Genomic DNA, 25,564 nt, shown 5'->3' with positions numbered 1-25,564 from the left:
TTCTTTTACATTTATTGCCTCATTCTTGATATTTACCTTTTAGGTATTTGTCATATTTACAACAAACATACATAAAGTTAAGAAGGAAGACTCTTGCATTGACTGCTTGGAATCCACATCTCTGCACCATGAGCTGCTGTGAGCACAGGGAGGGAGAGTTGCATGTAAGAAGACGGTGACTTGACTGTACGTGGTAGCTGAACGGATGGTGAGGCAAGATCAGGAAAGGATGAAAGTGATATGAAGGCTTCACACTGGAATGATGTTCAGATGAGTGGCATTTCAGAAATGGATGTCTGGAGAAGAGGTGACATGGTGATCTTTTAAGATGCCTTGCTGTGTTTTCAAGTAAAAGATTCTCCAACCATTTGAGTCTTTGTCCTGGACTCAGCCACATATGTCCCATGCTGGATTCTAATTCTCAGACTCTAAGTAGAAGTTAGTGTTATTAACTTCACCCCTCTGCTGTGTGAGAATGATTGCCTGTCTTGCTGTGGAAGGGGTGGCTATGAACCAGCCAGGATAGGCGACTGACTGAAAGGTAGAAGTGGAGCCCTCTGTGCTGTGGTAGAAGAGAAAGGCTTTCTGTGCTTTATTCTCATTGTAAATGTCCATGATGTCCACATCCTAGGATAAGAAAGAGGCTTGTTAGTGAGGAGGACCCGGGAGGGGCTACAGCAACCGAGCACTAAGTGCACATCATGGGAGTAAATGCTATGCCCAATAGGAGGGACATGGGTCAGGGATACAGGCAAAGGAAAAGACAGCAAGCTTTCAGAACAGGCACCCAGGAGTTTCCAAATAGCCTGGCTTTTTCCAACCATCCCATGATACAAGGGGGTATGGATTCTTTGAGACATAGTGTTCCCTGGAAGAGAATGGGGTAGCAGTGGAGGGCTTCAGATATGCATCCATCTACAGTTTTGCGCCAGCCAGCCTGAATTACCAACCTCTGAGTGAATTTATGCATTGCAATTTCCATCATTAGCAAGGGATGAGACTTTTATCTATAAATATTTTCTTTTAGCACACAGATACAAATATGCATTATGAAAACTCCAGATTAGCAATCTTTTGCCTAAGTGTGGCATATTAGCATCATCTCCGAGGATGTCTAGGAGAAAGTTACTCATGACTAAGGATGGAAAAGCCACTGTTCCTTCACTTTTCAGAAACATTTCCATGGTTTGATGCTCTGCTTTTCACATTTAAATCCTGTTCTCTGGGGTTAGGGAAAAAAAAGTGCTGTATCTACTCAGTGGCATTGTTACTTATTTGGGGACTAGCCAGGTGAGGGTTCCTTTCCTACTCTGAAGAGTGCAAACTTGCAGGAATATCATTTTATTCTGTAACCTGGTAAGCCACCTTAAATAAAAGTCTAATTGATATGCCTCCCTCGCCAGCTGCAGTTACTCACCTTAAGCTGCAAAGTTGGTGTGCCCCCGATTTCAGCACAGAAGAGGCACAGGCTTTTGCTCTCGATTCCCAGGAAAACTAGATTACCTTTTTCATTGTCTTGGAATTCTGTGTCTCTACATGCTATCAAGCTAAGGATGACTAGAAACACAAGGAAAATGGGGAAGAAGTCAGGCTCACTGATAGGAATTCTAGCCATGCCCCCATGTTCACGCATGTCCTGACAAGAGACACTTAGTCATTTCCACCTAGTCATTTCAGGGTCATATGTCCTATGTAATCTATGTGCTGCATGGTCACATAAATTGCATGCAGCGTGACCACATGCTCTATGCACATGCATGGAGTAGCCACATGGGCCCATGTGCGCATGTGCAGGGTAGTCCTTAAAAGGCAGATCCCATGTACCCTCCCTCTCCTCTTTACATGTCTTTCCAGCAGGCCTGATCACACCCTGTCCTTTTCTCCTTTTCTTAATGAAACTCTTGTTAGTGGGTTTTTACTGTGTTCTGTGACTTTTCCTTGCAGGGTAAGAATGCTGCTAAAACCAACACTCCCCCCGCAAAAAAAAAAAAAAAAAACTTAGTCCTTTGATCCATACCCTGTTAACCCTCCAAATCATCATCATCATCTTTATCATCATCATCTTCTCCATCAAAGCTCCCCACATTAGCCACATAATGATGATTACTAGTTGCTCTTTTGAGACCAATTTCCTTTTTCTTCTTGACACCAGAACCTCAGTTGTCACCTGGGCACATTGTTCTCAAAAATAAAAATAAGATATTTTACTATCGTTGCATCTAAATAAAGTCATGTACTTAATGTGGCCCCTGATATATGAGTGGAAGTATCCTGTAGGGTTTCTAAAATGGTTCCTTCAGAGATTAGACTCACCTGGAAATACTTCACGTGTCACATCTTGTCACCTACATCAAGTGATAGTTTAGGTAAACTTAAGATTGGTGAAGCAGAAAGATAGAATACTTGGCCTCTGGTGGCATCATGGAACCAACATGGAACCCAGCCTGGCCTGACCCACTAGTTTCATATATGGAAGAAATAAACCACTATCTTACTTAAGTTCCTATTGTGTGAGTTTTCTATCAGTCTTGGTTGAATTTAATTATCTAATAATTTAGGAAGAGATTCCCAAGAATTTGGGCATTCTGTATCTATTTCTTGGTAGAGGACAGGAAACAAATCCATTCAAAATTTACTTACTAACTATCCACCTAGGACAAAGTACTATGTGGACATTGGAGACTTGGCTTAGGGCAAGATATGAAATACTCAACTCAAAGACTCATATAATGAAGGCTTGCACATGACCTGGTGACACTATTGAGACATGATCAGATCATGAGAGTTCTAACTCCATCAATGTATTAATCCATTAATAAGTTCACCGTTGAATGAGTTATTAGATGCAGGACATAATTGGTCTCTGGTGATGTTTCTTTAAAGCAACAAGGTTGGAAACTCCCCACAACTTCCTGTCCAAAACATGAGGAGAGTAGCTCTTTTCCACCATACCATGTGTCTGTCTTGGCACAGGCCTAAAAGGCAGTGAAGCCAGCAGAAGACTCTGAAAACTCTGAATTTATTAGCCCAAATCAACATTTAAGTATTTTTTAAACTATTTTTGTTGATGGTGAGGATAGGCTGTCATATTAATGAAAAACCAACTATCATAAGTGATAGAAGGAATAGAAAGTGGGAATAAAGAGGAAGTTTTAGTATTGAGACTGGGGATATGAAATGAGGGGCCTCTCTGTGATGGGCAAGGTTAAGAGGGGAATTTAATAAAACATGGAAGTTTTAAAGATGTGAGACAAGGCTAAGATGGATTTCCTTTTGATGGGAAGAAGGAATGTTTCACCATTATTAGAAGCATAGATGCCAAAAGAGAAGAGCATGTAACTTTGACAGTGGAAAGATGAGAGAGTTTGAATCTATGGATGTGGGTAGATGCCAGCTGGAATGTAAAGGAACACCATTCTAAAAAGAAACAGGGATTGTGAACACAAATCTTTCCTATTTGAAGACACTTTAGTGCGGGGAGTTGTCGGCCCTTGCACTGTCATTTCTATGTCTGCTTTCCTCTGTAGCAGGGGGACCATCCTTTTCTCCTTGCCTTGCCTTTCCTCTGAACATCAGATTGGTGACCAGGTAAGAAACAGCAGAAGGCTTGTGCAGGCTCATGTCCACTCGCAGTGGACCTGATGGTTTTCAGGAGTAACAGTACCCTTGCATGTCACTTACCAGGCTTGACATTGTTGCTAGCAGGCACTGCTATTAAGGAATTTCCTGTCAGGACCCACACCATATGCTGGGAGTCACGGATCTTGTAGGTTCTGGGATATAGTTGACCTGTCAGATAACAGAAAAGCACAAGACACAGGTGTGGGTATAATTAGCTTTAAGGTTTGGGCTCCATCCTAATAACAATGAATTATGAATTTCTGTCATAGATATTGTTTTGAGAAGAAATGGCCATAAAAACAAAGGAAGGGAAACAGGGCAGGGCTGGTGTATGGATCAAGGCACAGAAAAGAACTGAAGACATTCCTGGTTGCAAGAGATGTTCTACCCTTGCCAGTTCTTCTGGAGTTATTTTTTCCTGATTTACAAAGTCTCTGCATAGCAACAACAACCAAAACTGCTTAAACAAGTCATCAGTATGTGTGTAATCTCCCTTCTTTATCGTTTTAATCAAAATGAACATGCAATTCTATTTTTTTTTACATAATCCTTTATTGATTCTTTGGAAATTTCACATCATGCACCCCAATCCTGCTCTCCTCCCAGTCCCTCCATATCTGCCCCTCACCCCTGCAACATGCCCCTTCAAACTTAATTCAAAACAAACAAAAAACTCACTTCGCTCCTCCATCTTTCCGACACCTTCTTCATCCTAGTGGCATTGGGAACTGCAGTGTGTCACACAGTAGACCCTTTTGTCCAATCAGCCCCACCAACAAAACGTTCATTGCAATGAGTCTGGTTCAAGGTCTCTGGCCTCTGGCACATTATCATCACTGGGCCCTCACTGAAACTCCTCTCGGATATCCTGTTGTTGCCCCGAGTCATGGAGATCCTGCGGTTATCATTCCACAGGACCAGTCCCACACGGATGCCCAGGGTCTAGGCCACATCCTGTGGCCATGTTGGTGTCCTAGGGCCGTGCTGCCGCTGGGGCCATGGTGTGGTCTGTGCCAGAGCTGCTTCAGAGGGCCATGACTAGGTCTGTGTGGCCCTACAGCAGCCAGGGTCTATGTTGATGTCTGTGCCTCCTGATACCATCAAAGCCAATGCTAGCGGTCTAGGCCACAGCCTGTGGCCTTATTGGTGTCTGAGGACCTCACTGCAACAGAGGCCATGCCAATCTGACATATGCTGCCACCTGGGGCTATGGTGACATCCAAGCCCAGGCTGCTACCAAGGGCCATGTCTGGGTCTGTGGTCCTACCACAGTCGGGGTCTGTGTTGATGTCTGTGGCCCATGTAACCATCAAAGGCCACACAGATACCCAAGGTCTGGGCCGATCCTGTGGCCATGTTGGTGTCTGAGAGCTGATCTGGGTGGTCTATACAGCCACACAGGGCCATAGTGTCATCCAGACCCAGGCTACTTCAGTGGGTCATGTCTGTATCAGTGGCCCAACAGCAGCCAGGGGCTGGGCTGATTGTCCATTGCTCGTGTTACCACAGAGGGTCATAGGAACTATGTGTGTTGAAATCTGAGGGCTGTGCTAAGCCAGCTCTGCCCCTCACTGGTCCTGGGATAGCTGGCCCTGCCACTTTCTGGACACTGCAGCAGGAAAGCTGATCCCACCCACCATGGGAGAGGGGACATCATCCCCTCTTCACCCTACCTCCTTACCACAGGCATGGGAGAGTAGGCCCCAATGGCATGGGCTTAGGAAAGCTAGCTCTGCCCCATTGCCTGAAGGGGTGGGGTCCAAGTGGCCAGGACCAACTAGCTCAGCTACTACCCAGAGCCACATCCTGGGCCTTGAGTTGGCCCACCTTAACATCTGTCCCATCTATGGCTTGCTGTAATGCGTGAAGGAACAAGCAAGTCTATGTATAACTAATAAGAAAAGAACTAAGTGCCTTGAGATTTCAATACGTAGGTTTCTGGGTATTTCAGCCAGAACAAAGAGATTTGTAGTTAAGAAAGTGAAACAGGCCAGGCAGTGGTGATGCACGCCTTATTTAATCCCAGCACTCGGAAGGCAGAGGCAGGAGGATCTCGGTGAGTTCCAGGCCAGCCTGGTCTACAGAGTGAGTTCCAGGACAGCCAGGGCTCCACAGAGAAACCCCGTCTCAGGGAGTGGGGAGGGAGGAAGAAAGTGAAACAGGCCCCTTCAACCCTATTGTCTTTGGCGAGAGTAAATGGAGATTGATCCAAACTGGTTTGTGATTCACACTTACTTTCTTTGTGCATCTCACCCGATTCAGAGCTTTCATTAGGAGGATAAAGTTCACTAAAGGATGGACAGGAAGCCATCGTTGCCTGGCCCTGAGAAAGAAAGAGAAAAGAAAAAATATTCTTCTCTTATAGGCTCCTAGAATTGTATGAAAATTCTTTAGTAAGAGCTTCCCTAAGCCCTCACCCCATATTCACATTAAAATGTTTTAATGACCTATCTATTGTATTTATGTATATGAGTGTTTTGCTTGCCTGGATGTATGTGCACCAAGTCTGTGCCAGGTGCCTGGAGGTCAGAAGAGGAAGTGCAATCATCTGGAACCAGAATTATAGACAGTTGTGAGCTGCCCAGTGTGGGTGAACCCTGGTCCTCTGCAAGAGCAGCACGTGCTCCTAAGCACTGAGCCATCTTTCTAGTCCCCGGATTAATGTTTTAAAGTGTACCTAGACAAAACAAATTTCAAGGCCAGCAAGCCCTGAACAGATGCTCCCATCCCTTTAGTGACTGGTGTGGTCCTAGGTCTCCAGGCTGTGATGGCTTTGAAATGCCATCCACTGCCACATCTGGATGGTGAGGAAGTTCCATCACCCCAGGTGCCTTTTGTGCACCAGGCTTAGAGGAAAGCAGGGTGTGCCCGTCTGTCCGTCTGTGTTCTAGCTCTCCCCACAGCTAGTGAATGACTACACTTCCTGCTTGTAAGCTGAGAATTCCTGAGCATCTTTCAGCAAATGTGCCTCTGACTTGTGTATTCCTTTACACTTCATCCAGAGAGACGCCACCAAGGATTCTACAAGTGGGCCAGGCAGGACCCAGAGATAACCCCAGCTACAGTTAATATTCTGGTCCCGCCCCTTGGCACCACCCTATGCCCCGATGTATCTTAAGGGAAAATTCCACCCATTTCCCTTTCTCCCCTTCCGCTTGCCTCCCATGAGGTATATGCACCTTCGAACACCCCTCTCTCTCCCCCCTCCTCTCCTCTCTTCTCCTCTCCCTCTCTCTCTTCCTCTCCCCCCCTCTCTCTTTCTCTCCCCCCACCCCCACTAAATACCTCTTCATTGAGCACTGTCTGCAATGGTGTTTCTGTACTGGGCATCTTGGCTCTTTACCCACCAGAGCCTTCTTTATACAATCATAACATCCATGGCAAGGTCTCCAGACGCACCCAGGGCTAGGCAAAAAGCAGGGAAAGGTTTCCCTCAGAAGGCTCAAATAGCAAAAATTTACCTTTGTCCAAAGAGGTTCTTGTCTCTGGAATCAAAGCTTTGGCTGTAGCTGTACCTGCAGGCACTGAGAACCAGTCTGGGACTCCAGGACTTTAAGTTAGCAAGACCACAGCCCTGTCTCCTGACCCTGGGTGTGCCCGCTTTAGCAAGAAGCCTACACTGGCAAGGAGGGCCTGTGGGACCTTGGAGGGGAGGCAGGGAGGCAGTACAGGTGGAACTGGTCTGGGCTCCTGGAGAAACAAAAGCAGAGCACACACCAGAGAACAACAGTGAGGAAATGCACAGGCTAGAAGCTGAGTCAGGGTAGAGAACATGGGCTCTGGACTGCCTTGAAGCAGAGGTGTGGCTGTCTTGACTCAGTGAACAGCATGACACCAGAGCGCTATTTACAAGGCAAATGTAAATATGTAAATATGGCAAATCTCAGTCCTGATCTCAGGAGTTTTACATATTTAGTATGCCACAGCTCCTGAGAGCTTGCTGTCTCTGGTAAAGTTGTAAGGGCTCTCCTTTCCCAAGTAATCTTTTAACCCTCACAATAGTCCCTTACAGGCCCTTGGTCTTTCTCACAGAAGAAACCAAGCCCTGAGAGGTGACAAAAAAAAAAAAAAAGCCACATAAGTGCCAGTCCCACTGTCCAGCCAATGTGAAGGCAAGTGTTTCCTCCTGGGTAACTGTGTGATGTGTTCACTGAGGGGCTTGATCTTCTGTGTACTGTGTTAGAAACACCAAGGAAGCCCTGGGCTTCACTTCGGGTCCAAGGGAGCAGATGAAGATGCTATGAAAGAGTTTCGGGCTTGTGAGTTCCTAACTCTGCAGCACAAGTCAGATGCAGCCTGGACATTGACGACAGAAGGAAACTTTCAGTCCTGGAATAATATTGTGGATCAGTGCTAAACACTAAAAGAACCCCACTCATTCTGTTCCAAAATTTGCCCTCAGGGAACTTCCAAATGTGGGTTATGGTTGTATTCTCTGAGATCTATCATTAAGTTTTCTTTTTGGAATCTCTCCATAGTCCCTAACTATCTGGCCCTAGGTGTACCCACTTAACCAAGAAACCTGGGCTGGCACAGGGGACCTGTGAAGACCTTAAGGGGAGGCAGGGAAGCAATACAGGTGTGACTGGTCTGGGCTCCTGGAGAAGGAAGCAGAGCACACACCAGGAAAGCGCTTTTCCCTGGATTTAAATGGCCACCCAGCCAGCACCAGGATAAGGTAGAAACATGGTCACATTGCTTCTATGCTCAAAACTCACTAACAGTGTTACTTCATCGTAGGATACTCAGAGCTCTTCCCATGGCCACCCCAGCCCACAGAACTTGTCCCTGCTCTCTTTCCTTGATGCTTCAGCTCCGACGCTAGGATTTCCCTGGCTTTAGTTCACACTGGACTGATGCTAATTCTCCCAGATCGTTCCTGGGTGTTCGCATTTAGCTCTTGTTTTTTCTTGAAAACAACCTCACCATTACAAAGTTTTTAAAATAACAGGTCATTGTTTTCTGTCTAGGATGATAGAGACTATTCTGTTTATTTCTTGCCATATGTTTCCCAGAGGTGCTGGATATTTTTGTATCACTATGGTTATTTGGAGGGTACAATTTATTCTGGCTTGCAACTAAGGTATTTGGAAAGAACTTGCTGTTAAGATTTGATCGGTTGACCTGTGAGCATTTGGTTTAGGCCTGTTTTTTATTTCTTAAATAAGTCCTTCTAAATAATGCACCCCATGAGTTTTCCAGGCGTTATGCTTTCTAAGCTTTTGGAATACTTTTATCTCCTTAGGGACAAGAGAGATTGGAACCACACCATTATACAAAATCCTTATAAGACATTTTTAAATGACTTGAAATAATTCAAACTTAGCCTCATTAATTAAGGACACATGAGACCAAGGGTAACCAATAAAAAAGGTAAGAATATAAATAATGAGTGAATTGGTAAATTGAATCATAAAACAATGTTTATACAAGAGAAGGCAGAAGATAGTAAGAATGGAATAAACAGAAAATAGCAAGATGGTAGATATTAATCCAGCCACATCAATATGCAAACTAAATATAGATGCTGTAAACACTAATTCAAAGACTGAGTTTTTCAGATGGCATAAAATGCAAGATGTAGTGGGGTGGTGGTGGTGCAGGCCTTTAATCACAGCACTCGGGAGGCAGAGGCAGGGGGATCTCTGAGTTGAAGGCCAGCCTGGTCTACAGAGCAAGTTCCAGGTCAGCCAGGGCTACACAGAGAAACCCTGTCTCAACAAGAAAACAAAACAACAAAAAAATTCAAGATCTAGTTAAGCATGGTGGCTTGTGCCCATTATACCAGCATTTGGAAGGTTGAGGCAGGTTTGAAGCTAGCCTGGGAGGATAGACAGTAAGGTCCAGGCCAGACTAGGCCAGAAGACCCTATCTTTTAAAAAAAAATGCATATCTGCAGGAAACCTAATTAAAAAATCTAAAATATAAAGACATAGGAGAAAGTGAATATCACGAAAACGCTAAACAAAAGGAAGTTGTGCTGGCTCTATGGATGCTAGAGAAAACAGATGAACAGGGAATGAAGAGGAACAGTCCATGGTGCTAAATGTGTCAGATCTCCCAGGCACAGAACAATTTGGAATGTTGTATTTGCCTAATAATACAGCTGCAAATTATATGATTCAAAAACCAGTGGGGCTAAAAGAACCAATAGACGTCCCTCCCACTTCTGTGGTGAACGGAGCCCTCCTTTCTCCATGTTAATAATACAAGCAGACGGGTAGTAAGGGATGCTGATGAGAAAAGATACAGAGCTGAGCAATGCTTTGTGCTGACTGCACCAAAGTGGTATTTAGACCACATTTCACCTGACGACAGGAAGAAGCATCCCAGACCTGGGGGCGGGGAGTGAGGGCAACACAGAGGGGGAGGGGAGGAGGAGGAGGGATAAAGAACAGTGAGGATATTTGAAAAATCCAGAGGGAATCATATTGGTTTATTTACACTATGTAGGTGTGTGTGTGTGTGTGTGTGTGTGTGTGTGTGTGTGTGTGTGTATGTGTGTGCACATGATGTAATTGAGGTTATACTTAGGGTGACAGTACTCCCCCTAAAACTATAGACTATCTAACAAAAACCCCAATGCCAAGTATGGGAAGCCTTCTTTCAAGTTGTTGGTCAGAAGAATCTAAGAAACTCCCAAAACATAGGCTATTGCCATGGCTTGGTGCCTTCCAGAGAAAGAAGGAAAGATGCCATTGCTGAAGATACCACACACTTCAGCCACAGGACTTGGAGGAATCTACCTAGACCTGGCCTGGAAGCTTCCTCCCTTAGAACTGGCTCTCGGTTTTGGAAGGAGTCATGTAAGCTGCTAAGGGAGAAAAGAAACCAGAGTCCTTTCTGGCTGCAATGCCTATGCACCACAATGACCAGCATGGCAAGATATTCCAACAAGTGCAATAGTAGTGCAAAAAATCCTGGGAGTAACCAGCAGCCACCAAATTGGACTTAAGATCTGCTCAATAAAAAGGAATTCGTGCCTGATACTGTAAATTTAGCCAACTACCTGTGATTGGTTGATGCTATTGACCCTATAGTCCCTAACTGCATTCTAAATATCTATCCTTATATCCACAGATAAGTGCCTTACCCCTCACCAAAGAAGACCATCACAGAAAGCCATAACGTCAAAAAGCAGAGAACAACTGACTGTGGGTACCAGTCCTCAATTAACAAATTTACAACACTTGGGGCTCAGGGGGCATCACAGAAGAGAGAGGCAGAAAGAGTGTAATGACCAGGACATCTGCTGCAAGACAGTCTCTCTAAAAGACCTGAGGGGCTGAGGAGAAGGGTGGATCTGGGAGTAATTCGGGGGGAGTGGGCATTGAATATGAGCAAGACATGTTGTACTAAATTCTCAAAATTAATTAAAATATATTACTAAAATAAAAATTTTAAGCCAGGTGGTGGTGGTGTATGCCTTTAATCCCAGCACTGGAGAGGCAGAGAAAGCAGATCTCTGAGTTAGGGGCCAGCCTGATTTACAGAGCTAGTTCCAGGACAGCCAGGGCTACACAAAGAATCCCTGTCTCGATAGATAGATCGATAGATAGATAGATAGATAGATAGATAGATAGATAGATAGATAGATAGATGGATGGAGAGAGAGATAAACAAACAAACTTTTTAAATCTGGGTATATTTTAGAAAGAATAAGGGGCAGAGACTGAAAATCCAAGTCTTCACGTTTGTGGCAGGATTCTTTACAACAGCGGCTAACTGACAGAAGAATGACGCGGATTTGGTGTACACATTGAGATACCTCCAGACTCACGAAGGAATGACAGTGTGCTATTATCTGCAACAAGAAAGAACCTTGAGAACACGACATTAAGGAAACAAGCCCATTCCAAAGGACAAACCGAGAGTCTACTTGCCTGAAGTACCCAGATAGCCAAATTCAGAGAGGAGAAGTAGAGTGATGATGACTGTCGGGAGCTGAGGGTGAGGAAGAGGAGTGTGGATGTTTATTGAATGAGTGTCAGCTTTGTGAGAAAAAAATTCTGGACTCAGATAATGGTGATGGTTGCAGGACAATGTGGATGAAAATGTAATACCTTTGTACATAGAAGATGGTTAAAATAGCAACTCCGGTGTTGTGTGTGTTTTATTACAACTTAAAACTAACTTTGATGAGTTATATATGGCAATGCTGAGCATGTTTCTGACAGTGGGACCTGGAAACATGTGATACTGTGGTTCTCCAGAGGAACAGAATACATAGAATGTATATCATTAGAAAAAGTATTATTATTTTGAAATGCATGAAGAAGTCAAATGTTCAGACATCTACATAAATTACCAAAGAGCAAGTGAGCAAGTGAGTGAGCAAGAGATGGAGAACATTAGTAATAGTGTAACCTTACCAGCCTAGATGACTACCAACAGATGAGTAGATAATGAAAACGTGAAACATATTCACAGTGGAATTTTATTAAGCTGTAAAGAAAAATGGTATTTGTAGGGAAATGAAAGGATTCAGGATGTACAATATTAAGTGAGATGATCCAAACTCAAAAAGACAAAAAATGCATATTCTCTCTCATATATGGACCCTTACTGGTAATATACATATATACATATATACATACATACATACATACATACATACATACATACGATAATCTTATATATGGTTATGGGGTAAAAATGAGTACTGAGGAAGGATTGAGGGAGGGCAAAAAGACATGTGATATGAAAGAAGGAAAGAAACTTTGGAGGAGATTATAAAAAGGAACATGGGTTGGGGTAAGCAGACAAGGGAGAAAAATATTAAAATACTTTGTTCAAAAATGCCATAATAATGTCTAATACCTTGCATGATAGTTAAAATTTGTTTTATTAAAAAGTAGTTTGTCATGGGGAGTTCATAGGAAGTGATGCTCCCATACTCCTCCCTTAGGGCCAGGCCTCGCTGATGAAGTCAAGGGGAGACGAAGCGCCCTCAGGCATACTCCCATGATCCCAGGCTGAGTCTTTGTGTCTGTGGGTGTTCCCTGCCTGGGTGAGCTGTTCAGATCTTTTGCAGAAAGAAATGGAAAATTAGGTACGTGAAGAATCATCATGTGGCTGTTGGGATGTGCACTAAGCCCAGCCTATCTAGTTTATACCGGATGACAGCGCCCTCTCCTGTCCAGTGTGAGACTGGCAGCTCAACGTGCTTCCCTGGTCGGCCAGCAGAGCCAGCCCAGACCAGAGTGAATGAAGCCAGACTCATGGTTTTCCTGACCCAGCAGCTTTTGTCTTTCACTTAAGGCTTATTTCAATTTAATATTAGGTTCCTCCCCAAAATGGACCAACCTTACAATCCATGGAAGGGTCCTCGAGGTCTGGAGACTGCTGAGATACTTATTACAAGAAGTGCCTGGACCTCCTTACGGTCTGACCTGGATCTCCAGTGGGGACCTTAGGGTGGCCCTTTCCCTCAGTGACTCAATCAGGAGAAACTGCCCGTGGGTGTTGCAGACACCGGAGCCTCACCCACCCTGTGGGTTGTCCGCACGTTCTGCCCAATCCTAGCCGGTAGAACTGGCTGTTCCCCTCACCACTTCCCTCCACCCACATCCCCTACGTGGTCACGATCGTTAACAGCCGAAGTGCTGTGACACCACCCACCAGCTTCCCTATTTTTCATGGTCACCCTATCTTTCTCAAGTCTGTTCTCTAAAGCTGTTCCCTCACCCCCATCCCCAGTGCCCCACAGGATGATTTTATGGACAGCTCAATGGAAGAGGGAGTCGGGGTGATAAGACATCCTCTTCTGCTCACATCTCCATGCTCTGTGCCTCAGCAACATCTCTGCTGTGCCTTTACTCATCAAAGCTGCCCCAATGAGGAGTCTCCCTACCCACAAGATAGCATGCTGCTGTGCTGGGTAGAGCCTTCTTTCTCTAAACCAGCTGAGTTGTTTTGCTATTGTTTCTGAAAGCCCATTGTTTTCAAATAGTCCATTGGTCCTTAGGGCGGTCATATTCCAGCCAGTGATGTGCCTTGGTTCCTAGTTCTGCCCTTTATCCATCTCCATTCTGTTTATAATCTACAAGTTTTTCTATGTTAAGGAATATAGGCTAGATGGTATGGAACGGAACTGCCACAGCAGCAGGTCTTACATCCTACTAAATTGACGGCCTTAGGTGAGTTCTTTCAACTAAATGGGAATAAAAATAGCTCTTGCCGTCTATGACTGATGTGACTAGGAGATAAGACTCTTGTCTGGCTGTCCTTTAACACGGTGCCTAGCACAGTAAATACGTAGCAAAGGTTAACCCTTCTTGTCAGAGCTTTGAAGACCCACTGGCAAATCCTGTGGTCACTAAACAGAGCGAGTTGGGTGGAGAAATTGCCCAGGCACATGTAAGGTGGCATTTAGTCTCAAAACCTGCCTCAGATGTAGGTCAAAGTAATCTAGGCCTCTGCTATGTTCTCTTTAATACTTGGGGTGAGTGCAGAAGAGGTGGGGGAAACCTAAGGGACAAGAAGTTTGTGACCAGGATCTGTACTACCTGCTGATCCAGTTCTTCACAGGCTCTGCCTCGTTCAGTCCTCTCAAGATCTCAGTGAAGAGGAAATTACCATCCTCTTCAAACAAAAACATGCTGTACCAGAGAAATGAAACAAATCTCCCAAGACTATGGTGGAAATAGCGAAGGTTTATACTGGTGGTGAGGATGTTGGCGGTGATGACAAGGTTGGAGGTGATGCTGTTGCTCTTGGCAATAATGGTCCAGCTGTCGTTCAAGTTCCTGCTATGTGTCAGGCACTAAGCACATGTATTGACTCACTCAACAATAAAATTGTTGTCATTTTTATTTAATTCTTACTTTATATATAAAAATTCTAAAATGTATAAAGACTGAGTAACTTGGCCAATATTCTAGGAAGTGAGAGATTTAGACCCAAACTGAGGTAACCTATAAATGGCCATGCATTTTTTTTTTTTTTTTTTTTTTGCAGATCACATAGTTCAGTCACAAATATTTACATCTGTCTTCATAGGCAATATTTCAGCAAATAAACTTCACTGTATCACAGTAAAACTTTATTCATAAGGCAAGAGGTGGGCTGACCTTGGCCCAAAAGCCAAAGTTTTCTAATCCATGCTCTTTTAAATTTGGTGGTGTGGGGCGGGGGACTTGGTGGTATAAGTCCTCAATCCCAGCACTTGGGAGGCAGAGGCAGTCAGATCTCTGTGAGTTTGAGGCCAGCCTAGTCCAAGTGAACTTTTGGCGAGCTAGAGCTACACAACAAAACTCTGTCTCAAACAAACGAAAGGGATGTTTTTTTTTTTAATTTGTGTTCCTGAATGTAGGTATGTACATCATGTGAGTGCTGTGCCCATGGATTCCAGAAGTCAGCACTGGGTTCCAAGGAACTGGAATTACAGATGGTTATGAGCTGCCCTATAGTGCTAGAAACTGAACCCTGGTCCTCTGCATGAGCAGCAAGTGCTCCTAACCACCAAGACATCCCTCGAGTCCCCCAAGCCATGTTCTTAACTACCAAATGAAGAAAATGCATACCTATCAGCACTGAATCTCTCAGGGAAGTAAAATAACAATGATGAAATAATAGACAACTCTAGCCTTTGTAATGTGAGAAAGTACACAGTTCATCCTGGTAGAATATCTGTTTATAGAAACACATTCTAAACTAGGACCATCCAAAGGGCTTGGGTTTCATCCATCCACAGAATTGACAGGCAAACCTCTCCTAATGTGAGTTTAGCATCCAGCAGTATTAGGCAGGGGAATCTGATACTCACCATCGCATTTGATGGATTATACAATATGCTAAATGGTGGTGAGTACCATGGGGAAAAATGAAGAATGATGGGAGCGTGGGAGCGCAAAACAGAGGCATACAGTGGTGACAGCAGATGGAGAAGGCGGCATTGAATCAGAGATCTCGAAGAGGCGGGCTAGGGAAGGCACATACTAATGCGTTGGTGCAGAGTTAGCTGGGCAGGGAGATAAGTGGGTGCAAAGGTCTTGGGTGGAGCATCCCTGGCTAGTTCAACAAATAGAAAAAGGTCCATGCTGGTGGCTCTTACTCTCCTTGGTGAGGAAAGGAGGGGCTAATGTTTTACGGGAGCCTTGCTTTGTAGGGTCTTATAATCAGAGTGAGGATTTAGCTTGTGTTCACAGTGCTATGGGGACCAGAAAAATACTAAGGTTTGACTCAGGTAGTAAAAGGACTACTCTGACCCGGCTTGGGGTCAACGGCTTCAGGTTCAGATTTCTTAGTCTCACTTTTTGCTTTATTACATATCAGTAAATGTAATGAATCCTTCTGTGTCTGATTCTACACTCATAAAACAGATAAAGTATTAGTCACACAAGTATGAGGATATGAAATGAAAAACGTCAGGCAAACCATTAGCCTAACTCCAGGGAACCCTGGACTGTTTGTGCTCACATGCTCAGAAAGTGAATGCACTTCGTTACTACTTTATGTCTATCCCTTCAAAGGTACTGCCATTCTCACGAAGGTGGTAATGAGTCACCTGGGAAACATTGCCTCATTTCCAAATCTGACATGATGTAGGACATATGAAGACCATAAATAATTGAGATGTTTGCTGAGAAGGGGAGAACCCCACTGACTGTTGTGGATAATGAAAAAACCAACAGTGATACAACTTCCAGTCATCGTGACAAGGTGTACCAGTTAGTATTTATGTTTAACAAATGAGCCCCAAATCTAAAGGAAGAAACGCGTGACTCTGGAATCAGACGGCTCCTTCACCAGGCTCTCACAAGGTATCAGCTGGGGCTGCAGGCACTGAAAACTGTGGTGAAGGATCTGCCTCCAAGCCTCGTCCTCACAGAGTGATGGCGAGGGACCTCTGTTCTGCACTGTGTGGTGCTCTGACCTGCAACACTTGGGGACTGACCTGACAAGGCAACAGGGAATGGAGAAACAAAAGACATGTATACTGGAAAGCTGGCATAGAGTGCATGGACTCTGATGGAGATGAGCCAGCAGGTGGGAAATTTAGAACATTTATTATATACAGCTGAACAAGGAGGCAGGTGTACAGTAGACAGCCGAGGGAGGAGGGCTAGTTAGCTAGTCTTGGCAGGGGTCTCCGTAGAGGAGCAATCTCAGGCTGCAGTCTTCTGAGACGAGGAAGCTATGCTTGATACTTCCTGGACATAGCGGGTTTTAGCTAAAAGCCAACTGTCCACCAACCTCCAGACCAGGGAAAGGCCTTGCCAGTCCCGTGAATCTGAGACTTTGGGTCCTTGACATGGCTGTATTTATGTCAACAATACACCTTCACTCAGGACATCATCTCTCCACAGTGTGAGGCCACTTGAGTGTCTTTGTCATGTGGCAGCTGACTTGCCCCAGGTGAATAATCCAGGAACAAGCTAGGAGGAAGCTGCAGTGCCTCTTAGGCCCTGGATTCAGAAGTGACACACTGTCATTTCCCACCGTAGACCATATTTACTGAAGTCGCTGGGTTTAGCCTACTCTCAAGAGAAAGCAAATGAAGCATCATCTCTTGTAGGATTATTTTCTTTGTTAATTTTAGCTGGCATATAAAATAATAGATTTCCATACGACGTGTTCGTGCATGTGTGCTGTTCTACTTTTCTCATGCCCACTTTCTTATGTTACCCTCCCCCTGTAAGAAGCGCTCTCTGAAATTTCCAAGAGTCCGTAGACATATTTTCTTTTGTTGCCTTGATTTATATGGAAAAGAGGATTATTTAACTCACTGACAAAGCCTGGAAAGTCAAGATCAGCACTTGCATCTGGTGAAGCCCCCCTTGCTGGTGAAGATTCTTCAGAAACCCAAGAAGGGTTCCTGCCCAGGGAGAGAGGTCTACACACAAGATAGGGCCAAGCTGGCTTGTATACCAGATCCATACCCTAGATAATCCAGCAACTTATGAACCTGTAATTCTTAACTAGATTAACTCATTCCTCTGCCTTCAGGACTCAATAACTTCTCAAAGGTCCCAACTATCCCCATTTCTTAATACTCACAATGAGGATTAAATTTCAGCAGGAGTTTTCTCTCCATGTGCATTCATTCATTATGTAAAGTGATGTGTTTCGTCATGGCATTTCCATACATGCGTATAATATGCTTTGATCATAATTCTTCTTTCCATAGCCCTTTATGATCTCTTCTCCCTCTTTTCTGCTTCCATATCTCTAACAACCCCTCTTTTACCTTCTTGTTCTTTTCACCTAGCTAGATTTCACAAATGAGCAAAACCATGCATAATTTGTCTTTATAAGATTGGCTTATTCCATTTAACATGATGAGCCCTAGTTTCATTTTTTTCCCTGAAGTAACACAATCTTATTATTGTTTATGGCATAATAAGACTCCATAGTATGTGTACACATTTTCTTCACCCATTCATTCACTGATGAGTACCTAGGCTGATTCTATAGCTTGGATATTGTGAATGGTGTAGAGATCAACACCAGCATGTGTTTCAATGGAGATGCTGAACCATAGGCATACACTGGGACCTAATCCATAGTAATTAACAACTCAAACCAAGGGATGTGTTCTAGAGAGAGCTAATTGTTAGTGAAGTCTGTTTCATGTTGTGCCAGGAGATCCAAACCTCTTACTGACATCACTTTCTTTTTACATCAGCACATTTCACCGCAGCAACACTGGCAGAGACATCCCCACTTGCACACCCAGCAAGCTTGCCACATCCCTGCAGGCCAGCCACACATAGGCATCATTCTGTCTCAGTCAGAAAGTAGAGACAGCTGTATTAGGGCCTCATGACACTGTTCACTGGACACTTGGGCACAGTTCACCGAAGCAAGGAGTCAGGGAAGGTGGCCTAGGCAGATGGTATTCTGGCTTTTTAAATTTTTTAACTGTGTATATTTTTGAGAATTTCATACATGAGTACTGGATTTACATCATGTCTACTCCTCCTGCTCCTCCTTGTGACTGCTCCTATATACCTTCTCTTCTCTCTCAAATTGAAGACTGCTTCTTCTATAATTATTATTGTGACACGCACGCGTGCGCGCATACACACACACGTATATGTAAGACACTTAGTTCATCTGGTGTTACTTGTGTGTACATGCATTTAGAGCTGAGCATTTGGGACTGAATAACCTATTAGGGAGCTCATCCCTAGAAAACCTAAATTCTCCATCTCTCAGCAGGCATGACTGCCTATAGTTCTTCATCTAGGAAATAGGGCCTTGTGAATTTCCTCATCCACAATGACAGGTCAGCTGGTGTAGTCATTAAGCAGGTCTTATTTAGGCAACCACATCATAGAGATTTCTCAGGTGCAGTATCCCTGTCATGTCTAGAAGACACTATCTGGCAACAGATGTCCTGGCTCTCTAGCTTTTTCAGGTAAAACAATGTTGTGTTCTCTGACAGATAAGAACAATCTTGCTTAAAGCTCTACTTTGCCAATAGGCTGCTTCTTCCTGGAATTCTGTTTTGTTTTTAGATATTATAGTGTAGTTCCTACTTAGTCAACTAATAGTTCATCTGACAATTTTGCATAAGAGAGCTTCTACATTAAATTTACTTTCCTGAGAGATGTTTGGCAGAATAATAAATGATATTTCTCAGTAGTACCCAAAACATTTAACATTTTTTGTTATGCAGTGATCTTTAGCTCTAATTCTGTCACAATTTGTGGAGGTATTAAAAACATGTTCATTATTTTATAACTACATATTGTTTTACTAACCAAGTATTTAAGACAGACAAAGCATAGGATCATAGAGGTTTATCATAACATAGTATTCAATAGCAAAACCAAGTAAGCAAACAAACCCAATTGTAGGAGGGACCAATGATAAGCAGATGAATGTACATGAATGATGCTACAACTATACATAAAATACTATCTAGCTATTCAGACTTATGATGTCATTATCATGTTTGGTATAGAAAGATATTCTGCTATGTTCCTACATAAAAATGGAGGTTGAAAAAAAGTACAGTTTCTATGGTGTTGTCATATGGAAAGCTGCCTGTGGTTAAATGTGTACAAAAGAAAAGGTGTTGACATTTGTTTTTTGTTAATGTATCCAAAGACGAGTGAGCATGCATTTTTTTTTCTTTTTGCATGTCTGGATTTTCTGGTTTTTCTACAACTGTTGCCTAAACATTCCTAAGCAGATCTCCGCCTCCACCAGTTCTATAGGTCTGGCCAAGGAAGGAAGGAGGGACTGGAAGAAGGGAGGGAGAGAGGGACAGAAGAAAGAAGGCTGCTCTGGCTTCCCGGATCTACTACCTGAAGCAGCCGAGTGTTCCTGGAGAGCTGGGAAGGCCAGAGGAAGTCCTTCAGAATCCTAGGAAGAAGACTGTCTATAGAAGCTTCCTTCATTGGGGGAGAAGGTGCAGCAGGAGGTGCTTTGGGGACTTTGGGATGGTGTGAAATCATTCTGGGAAACCCTGCTCCTCCCTAGTGAGTTTCAGGGCTCCTCCCCGATCATTAGTGTACTTCATGTACTTAAAGGACCAAGGCATCTTGGAAGAGCAGGCAAACAACCACAGGTTCCTGCCTGGAGGAAGGAGAGATCCGAGGGTCCCTTCGTGGGGTCTTCCCTGACTTCCAGATCCAGAATTTCCTGCTATGGACAGGCTGTTCCCATGTTGACAGTCTTTGGGGCCTGCTTTCTTCTCGGGCCTCTAATTTCCCAGCTTTTTCTTTGCCTAAAATCTCCCACTGTTTATTTTGAAATAGGGTCTACATACTGTGGCGCTCATTATGGTCCTGAGTGGGGCACTGTGCTTCCGGTGAGTATTTGTTCATCTGATTTGGTGGTGTTCTCCAAAAAATGAGTTCCGGGTAGACAAGAAGGGTCATTCCCCCAGCTGGGCTGTCACAGGTGGCTGGGAAGACGGGACCAACACTGCCCTTGGAGCTCTTCTGACTTCCTTCAGACTGGGGAAGGACTGAGCGGGATTCTCACGGGTTCCTAATTCTAAATTTACTGGGTAGGGGATGGGACAAGTAACTAGGAAGTCTAGAGTCGTTTTTTGGTGAAAAGGAGAGCTGGGTGACCCTTACAGAGCTCCACTGTTGCCTCCCATGGCCATGAATTGCCATGAAGCCAGCCACTGTACTAATTCCTCCACGATCCTCTCTGGGGGTGGGACTAACACAAAAGCTCATCCATCTGTTGCTCCCTGGTAATGCACTGAGTCAGGCACCCTACTATAGATTTTACAGCAGCAGGTGAGAATGGTCCTTACTCTCACTGGACTCAGTTTATAGCTTGTCAACCCTCTGTATCTGTGGTTTCTTCAATTACAGATTCAACAAACTGAATTGAAAATATTAAGAAAAATTTGCATATGTGGTGAACATATGCAGGCTTCCTAATTATTACTTCCTTAAATAACAGCTTACTTATTTATGTACTGTTTGCCTCGTGTTAGGTATTACAATAATGTAGAGATGGTTAAAGTATTCAGGAGGATGGACACCAGTTAGATGCAAATACTACAGCCATTTTATATAACAGCCTTAGCATCTGTGGGTTTGGTTATCTGTAGGGGGTCCCAGAACCAATCCCTGTGCTACCAAGGAGTTGGAGAATTTCCTCGTGTGTTCTCTGAAGCTTAGTCCCATGAGATAGTTCATGCAACAGTGTTCTCTGACTGAGTAAGATGTAGAATGCTGCTTCCTCGTCATATTTGGGGCTAGGGAGATGGCTCAGGGGATAAAGTTCCTGTTAGGAAATGTGACTTCCAGAGTCCATATCCCCAGACTCTGCATAAAAGCCTAGTGGGTGTCTGAAGCCAGCCTCTAATCTCAGTACCTGGGATGGAGAGACAGGAGAACCCTGGGGCAAGATGGCTAGACTAGTCAAATTGGCAAGCTCCAGGTTCAGCAAGAGCCCCTGCCTCAGGAAATAAAGTGATGCAAGATTAAGAAAGACACCCAAGGTGGAGTCGTGGCCCCCATGTACATGCTCATACTTGTGGGCATGCACACCACACACACACACACACACACACACACACACACACACACACACACACATACACACACACACACCCCACATACACACACTCGTGCAAAAAAATGTTTGGCCAGACATCAAAACCATTTTTACACTGCCAAGTTTTCCCCATATGACATCAGCGGAGGTCTACTTAAGTCTGCTGAAGGTCTACTTAAACATATTTCACCTTACAGAGTGTCAAAAAAGCAGCTGAAAAGTAACTTTGAAAAATAAAATAGAGCTTTAAAGACAGTCCTCAGGATGGAATATACAGTCCAGTGGAAGCAAATGTGATTCGAAATGCTCAGTAAGAATGGAGGGAGCCGAGAAGAAGAGTCAGGCAGAACTATGAGTTTGAGGCCAATCTGGTCTACACAGTGAGTTCCAGGCCAATCAGGGCTATACAGTGAGATCCTGTCTCAAACAGCAAAACAAAACCAAAAAACCAAGCATCAGATTTTAATTCAGAAGAGTTCTGGGTGCTATTTAACCCACTGTCATGGTTTAGCAATGAAGAGTCATACCCAGAGAGGGCAAGTATTTAGTTTGCTGCAGCTCATCCCCAAACCTTCCTGTGCAGAGTTAGCTCAGGTAAAACCCTCTTCTGCTCACAGGGATCCCACAGGGCCAAAAATGTCTAAACAACTTGAGGCTCATCAATACAGGTTTAATAAAAAAGAAATCTGTGTGTCACGGACATTAGAGAAGGTTGGAGAAGTGGTCTCCTGGCTTTGAAGAGCCCAGGGCTCCAACTCATAGACTCTTCCAACCTATTAGAAAGGAGATTTTCTGGGATATAAAAGGTTTCATATGGGGAGAGAGCAGACCTCAGATACAGATAGGTGGCAGAGGGGTCATCTTGCAGAGCTAGGACTGAAAGCTGGTGGCTATGTCTGGCACAGTGGAAATAGAAGAAGAGAAGATACCTGAGTTTTGGGAGACCTTCTGGAGCCAGGGCAAGGTAAAGTGCTCATCCCTGCTCTTATGGACTCTTGTCCCTTCCTGGTGTTTCAGAATGAAGGATTCAGCCTTGAAGGTACTTTACCTGCACGACAACCAGCTGCTGGCTGGAGGGCTGCATGCGGGGAAGGTCATTAAAGGTTGGTATCTACAAGTCCCAGGCCTCTGTACTCTCTAGGGTATGTGTTGAGAAGCCTTGAATGGCTCTGTAAACCAGCGGCAGGCTTGCAGACCCACAAATCGCCATGTCAGATAGGGCAACATAAAACAGGCTTCAAGGAAAGTGGGGACCCCAGGGAAGCCTATGTAGAAGTGGGATATTGTCCAGGACAAACAACTTACCTTTCCATCACAGACTATTTTGGGTATTCTATCACCCTTAGAGACAGTACTGTGCAAAGGGCTGAAATAGTTCTTCATTCCCGAGTGAGTGGGCTCTGCTCCTCCATCCTTCTCTCTAGCGATCCTCGGTTACCCTCAATGCTGAGATCTGGATGGGGTTGAGGGGGAGCTCTGGCCTCTTGCTTACTCACTGTGCCCTCATACATTGACAGGCCTTTCCACATTGGTGCATACATGTTTACGTGGGCACCCTTATGAGGTACTAGGTCCATTTGCTGCGCTGTGTGTACACGTGTGCATATGTGAACACCACATAAGGGTACAGCTATATGTGAATGCACAAGCTCATGTACATAAATATGGTTATGTGCTTAAGTATGTGTATGCATAGTGTTTGCACATAAGCATTGTATGTGTGCCTATCGATATGTACATGTTTTGATTATGTGTAATATGTAGAGGGTGCACACATATGTAATTATAGCTATGTAAATATGCATGCATAGATGTAATATGTGTGTGATTGTCTGTGCATGTGTACACGGGATGAGGGGTGATGTGCAGAGTGAAATCCTCTTCTGCAGAAATCCCACAGCGGCTAAAGACACTACGCAACTCTAACAGGATAAGACAAGGTCCAGAAAAGAGACCTGGGAGTCAGGGGAGTTAAAGGGGGTGGTGGGAGGGGTAATCTCTTGGAATTTAGAGAATCTATCAAAGTTTAGCCCTGAGCAAGAGGGATGGGGTAGGAGGTCTTCCCTGGTGTTCCTGTGCTTTGGTTTACAACCTGGGCCAGGTGGCAGGAGATTAGCCTTATCCGTGTGTTGGAAGGCAGGATGCCTCACACTGGCTCCAAGCCCTTTAAGACCCTACTCCTGGGGGAGAGTGGGCAGAAAGACAGCAAGTTCCCGAATCTTGCCTTTTTCCTCTAGGTGAGGAGATCAGCGTCGTCCCAAATCGGGCACTGGATGCCAGTCTGTCCCCTGTCATCCTGGGTGTTCAGGGAGGAAGCCAGTGCCTGTCCTGTGGGACAGAGAAAGAGCCGACTCTGAAACTTGAGGTGAGTCCTGCTGCAGCGTCTTCACCTTCTGGGCCTGAGGCAGGAGAGGCGAGCACACTCTGCCACACTACAGCCTAGGTACCTTCAGATGCTGGCAAAGGCATGTTGAGCCAGCGCTGCCCCCTCCCTGGGGACCTTTCCCTTGCCCAGCTTTGCTCTCTCTCTTTGGCACTCCTGTGTCTCATCCCTCATGGCCCTTTTCTACAGCCCGTGAACATTATGGAGCTTTACCTCGGGACTAAGGAATCCAAGAGCTTCACCTTCTACCGGCGGGATATGGGCCTCACCTCCAGCTTCGAGTCAGCCGCCTACCCCGGCTGGTTCCTCGGCACTGCGCCCGAAGCTGACCAGCCTGTCAGGCTCACCCAGATCCCTGAGGAGGCCGCCTCGGACGCTCCCATCACGGACTTCTACTTTCAGCAATGTGACTAGGACTGCATGGTCCCCCAAACTCCCTAGGCAGAGGCAGAGTAGGCAAGGCGGGTGAGGGGCAGGTAGTGATAGAGGAGCTCCAGGGTGGGTGACTTACTCCTCTCCCTCCCCTTTCCCCTGGGGACTCCCACTCTGACTTGGGAGGCACACAGCCATTCTCTTCTCCGGGTTCCCAACAAATTCTTCTTTGGGTATCCGGAGCTCAGTGTGTGGGCTCCTTCCGCACTGGGTGGTACTACCTCTGGTGTGGAACCTATACAAACCGCATAGGACTAACAAAGAACAGCATAAAGAGATTCTCGGGTGAGAGAGTGGTGGGGTGGCTGATGCATTGTGAAATCTGACACAGTGCCTCAGAAGTTCTACCATCCCCTACTGGGCAGGAGAAGGAGGTATCACGAAGATCTTTGGCTGGCTGGGCCCCTTCCCTCAATCCTGCAGCTCACATCCACTGCCTCTCTTATCCCTGCCTTTATTCTCTGGCCCTGGACTGAGAGGGCGATGTCAGGATAGAGGACAGAAGATGGCCAGGCACACTGTCCTGGTTTGAAACCAGAGGTACAATAAAAATCCCTGATTCTGATGTCTACTCACACAGAAAGATGCTCGTGAACGTTGGGTGGCAAGAGTTTGCTACAAAGTAATGTATCTTGTATTTTCACCTTAATTAAAATATACTTATCTGTATTATATGTTTTAAAAGAGGTCTGGAAGTGTTCACATCAATTGTAGCAATGTCCAGGTGGGGGCAGTATAGGTGATGTTTCTTTTTATTTGTGTTTATTAACTTTTCCATTATGGAGATGCATTACTTACATAATACTAAGAAAGGGAATCAATATGGTGTGAACTGGAGCAGACATAACTTCTCATTGTCCTCACCCTCTGTTGCCCTGAAGTGAAATCCAAATAGAGCTCAGCTGCTCTGAGTGGCAGGCAAATCCCAGGAAGAATGTAAAGCTTTTGTGCTGGAAAATAAAAGAGGGAAGGAGTGGAGGGAGGGAGGGAGAAAGGAAGAAGGAACAGAAGAGAAGGGAAAAAGCTACCCTGTACTTTGATCTGGGGTGGTTGCAACCCCTGGGATTCTGAGTGACAGCCAGCTTCTGAGGGGGCCACTGTGCTGGTTAGAAAGTTCCCTCCTCAAATTAATGCCCTTCCCCAATCTATGAG

General features: G+C 44.8%; 2 protein-coding genes across 8 annotated transcripts; one reads left to right on the top strand and one right to left on the bottom strand.

Annotated features, from left to right (window-relative positions):
- Il36b (interleukin 36 beta) lies at nt 1-20,478 on the bottom strand. 5 transcript variants are annotated; one of them, XM_042277131.2, is made up of 6 exons: nt 12,928-13,157; nt 6,907-7,026; nt 5,857-5,944; nt 3,682-3,789; nt 1,418-1,557; nt 1-627 (listed from the first exon to the last, which is right to left on the bottom strand). In XM_042277131.2, exons 2-6 carry the CDS (start codon nt 6,949-6,951, stop codon nt 415-417), a joined length of 594 nt encoding a protein of 197 aa, XP_042133065.1. In that variant the 5' UTR covers nt 6,952-7,026; nt 12,928-13,157; the 3' UTR covers nt 1-414. The 5 variants fall into 5 exon arrangements, with proteins under 5 accessions (XP_042133065.1, XP_076425429.1, XP_042133066.1 ...); XM_076569314.1 differs by lacking the exons at nt 6,907-7,026; nt 12,928-13,157 and adding an exon at nt 20,345-20,478; XM_042277132.2 differs by lacking the exon at nt 6,907-7,026 and having other exon boundaries at nt 12,928-13,156.
- Nucleotides 19,818-25,309, top strand: Il36rn (interleukin 36 receptor antagonist). 3 transcript variants are annotated; one of them, XM_076569318.1, is made up of 5 exons: nt 19,818-19,984; nt 20,334-20,386; nt 22,615-22,700; nt 23,835-23,962; nt 24,170-25,309. In XM_076569318.1, exons 2-5 carry the CDS (start codon nt 20,358-20,360, stop codon nt 24,392-24,394), a joined length of 468 nt encoding a protein of 155 aa, XP_076425433.1. In that variant the 5' UTR covers nt 19,818-19,984; nt 20,334-20,357; the 3' UTR covers nt 24,395-25,309. The 3 variants fall into 3 exon arrangements, with proteins under 3 accessions (XP_076425433.1, XP_076425432.1, XP_006981140.1); XM_076569317.1 differs by having other exon boundaries at nt 19,818-19,996; XM_006981078.4 differs by lacking the exon at nt 19,818-19,984 and having other exon boundaries at nt 20,111-20,386; nt 24,170-25,308.
- Nucleotides 25,310-25,564: the final 255 nt, after the last annotated feature.

This window comes from Peromyscus maniculatus, chromosome 4 (genome assembly GCF_049852395.1).
Source record: "Peromyscus maniculatus bairdii isolate BWxNUB_F1_BW_parent chromosome 4, HU_Pman_BW_mat_3.1, whole genome shotgun sequence".
In the NCBI taxonomy this organism is placed as follows: Eukaryota; Metazoa; Chordata; class Mammalia; order Rodentia; family Cricetidae; genus Peromyscus; species Peromyscus maniculatus.
This window is presented reverse-complemented; position numbering and strand designations above follow the sequence as displayed.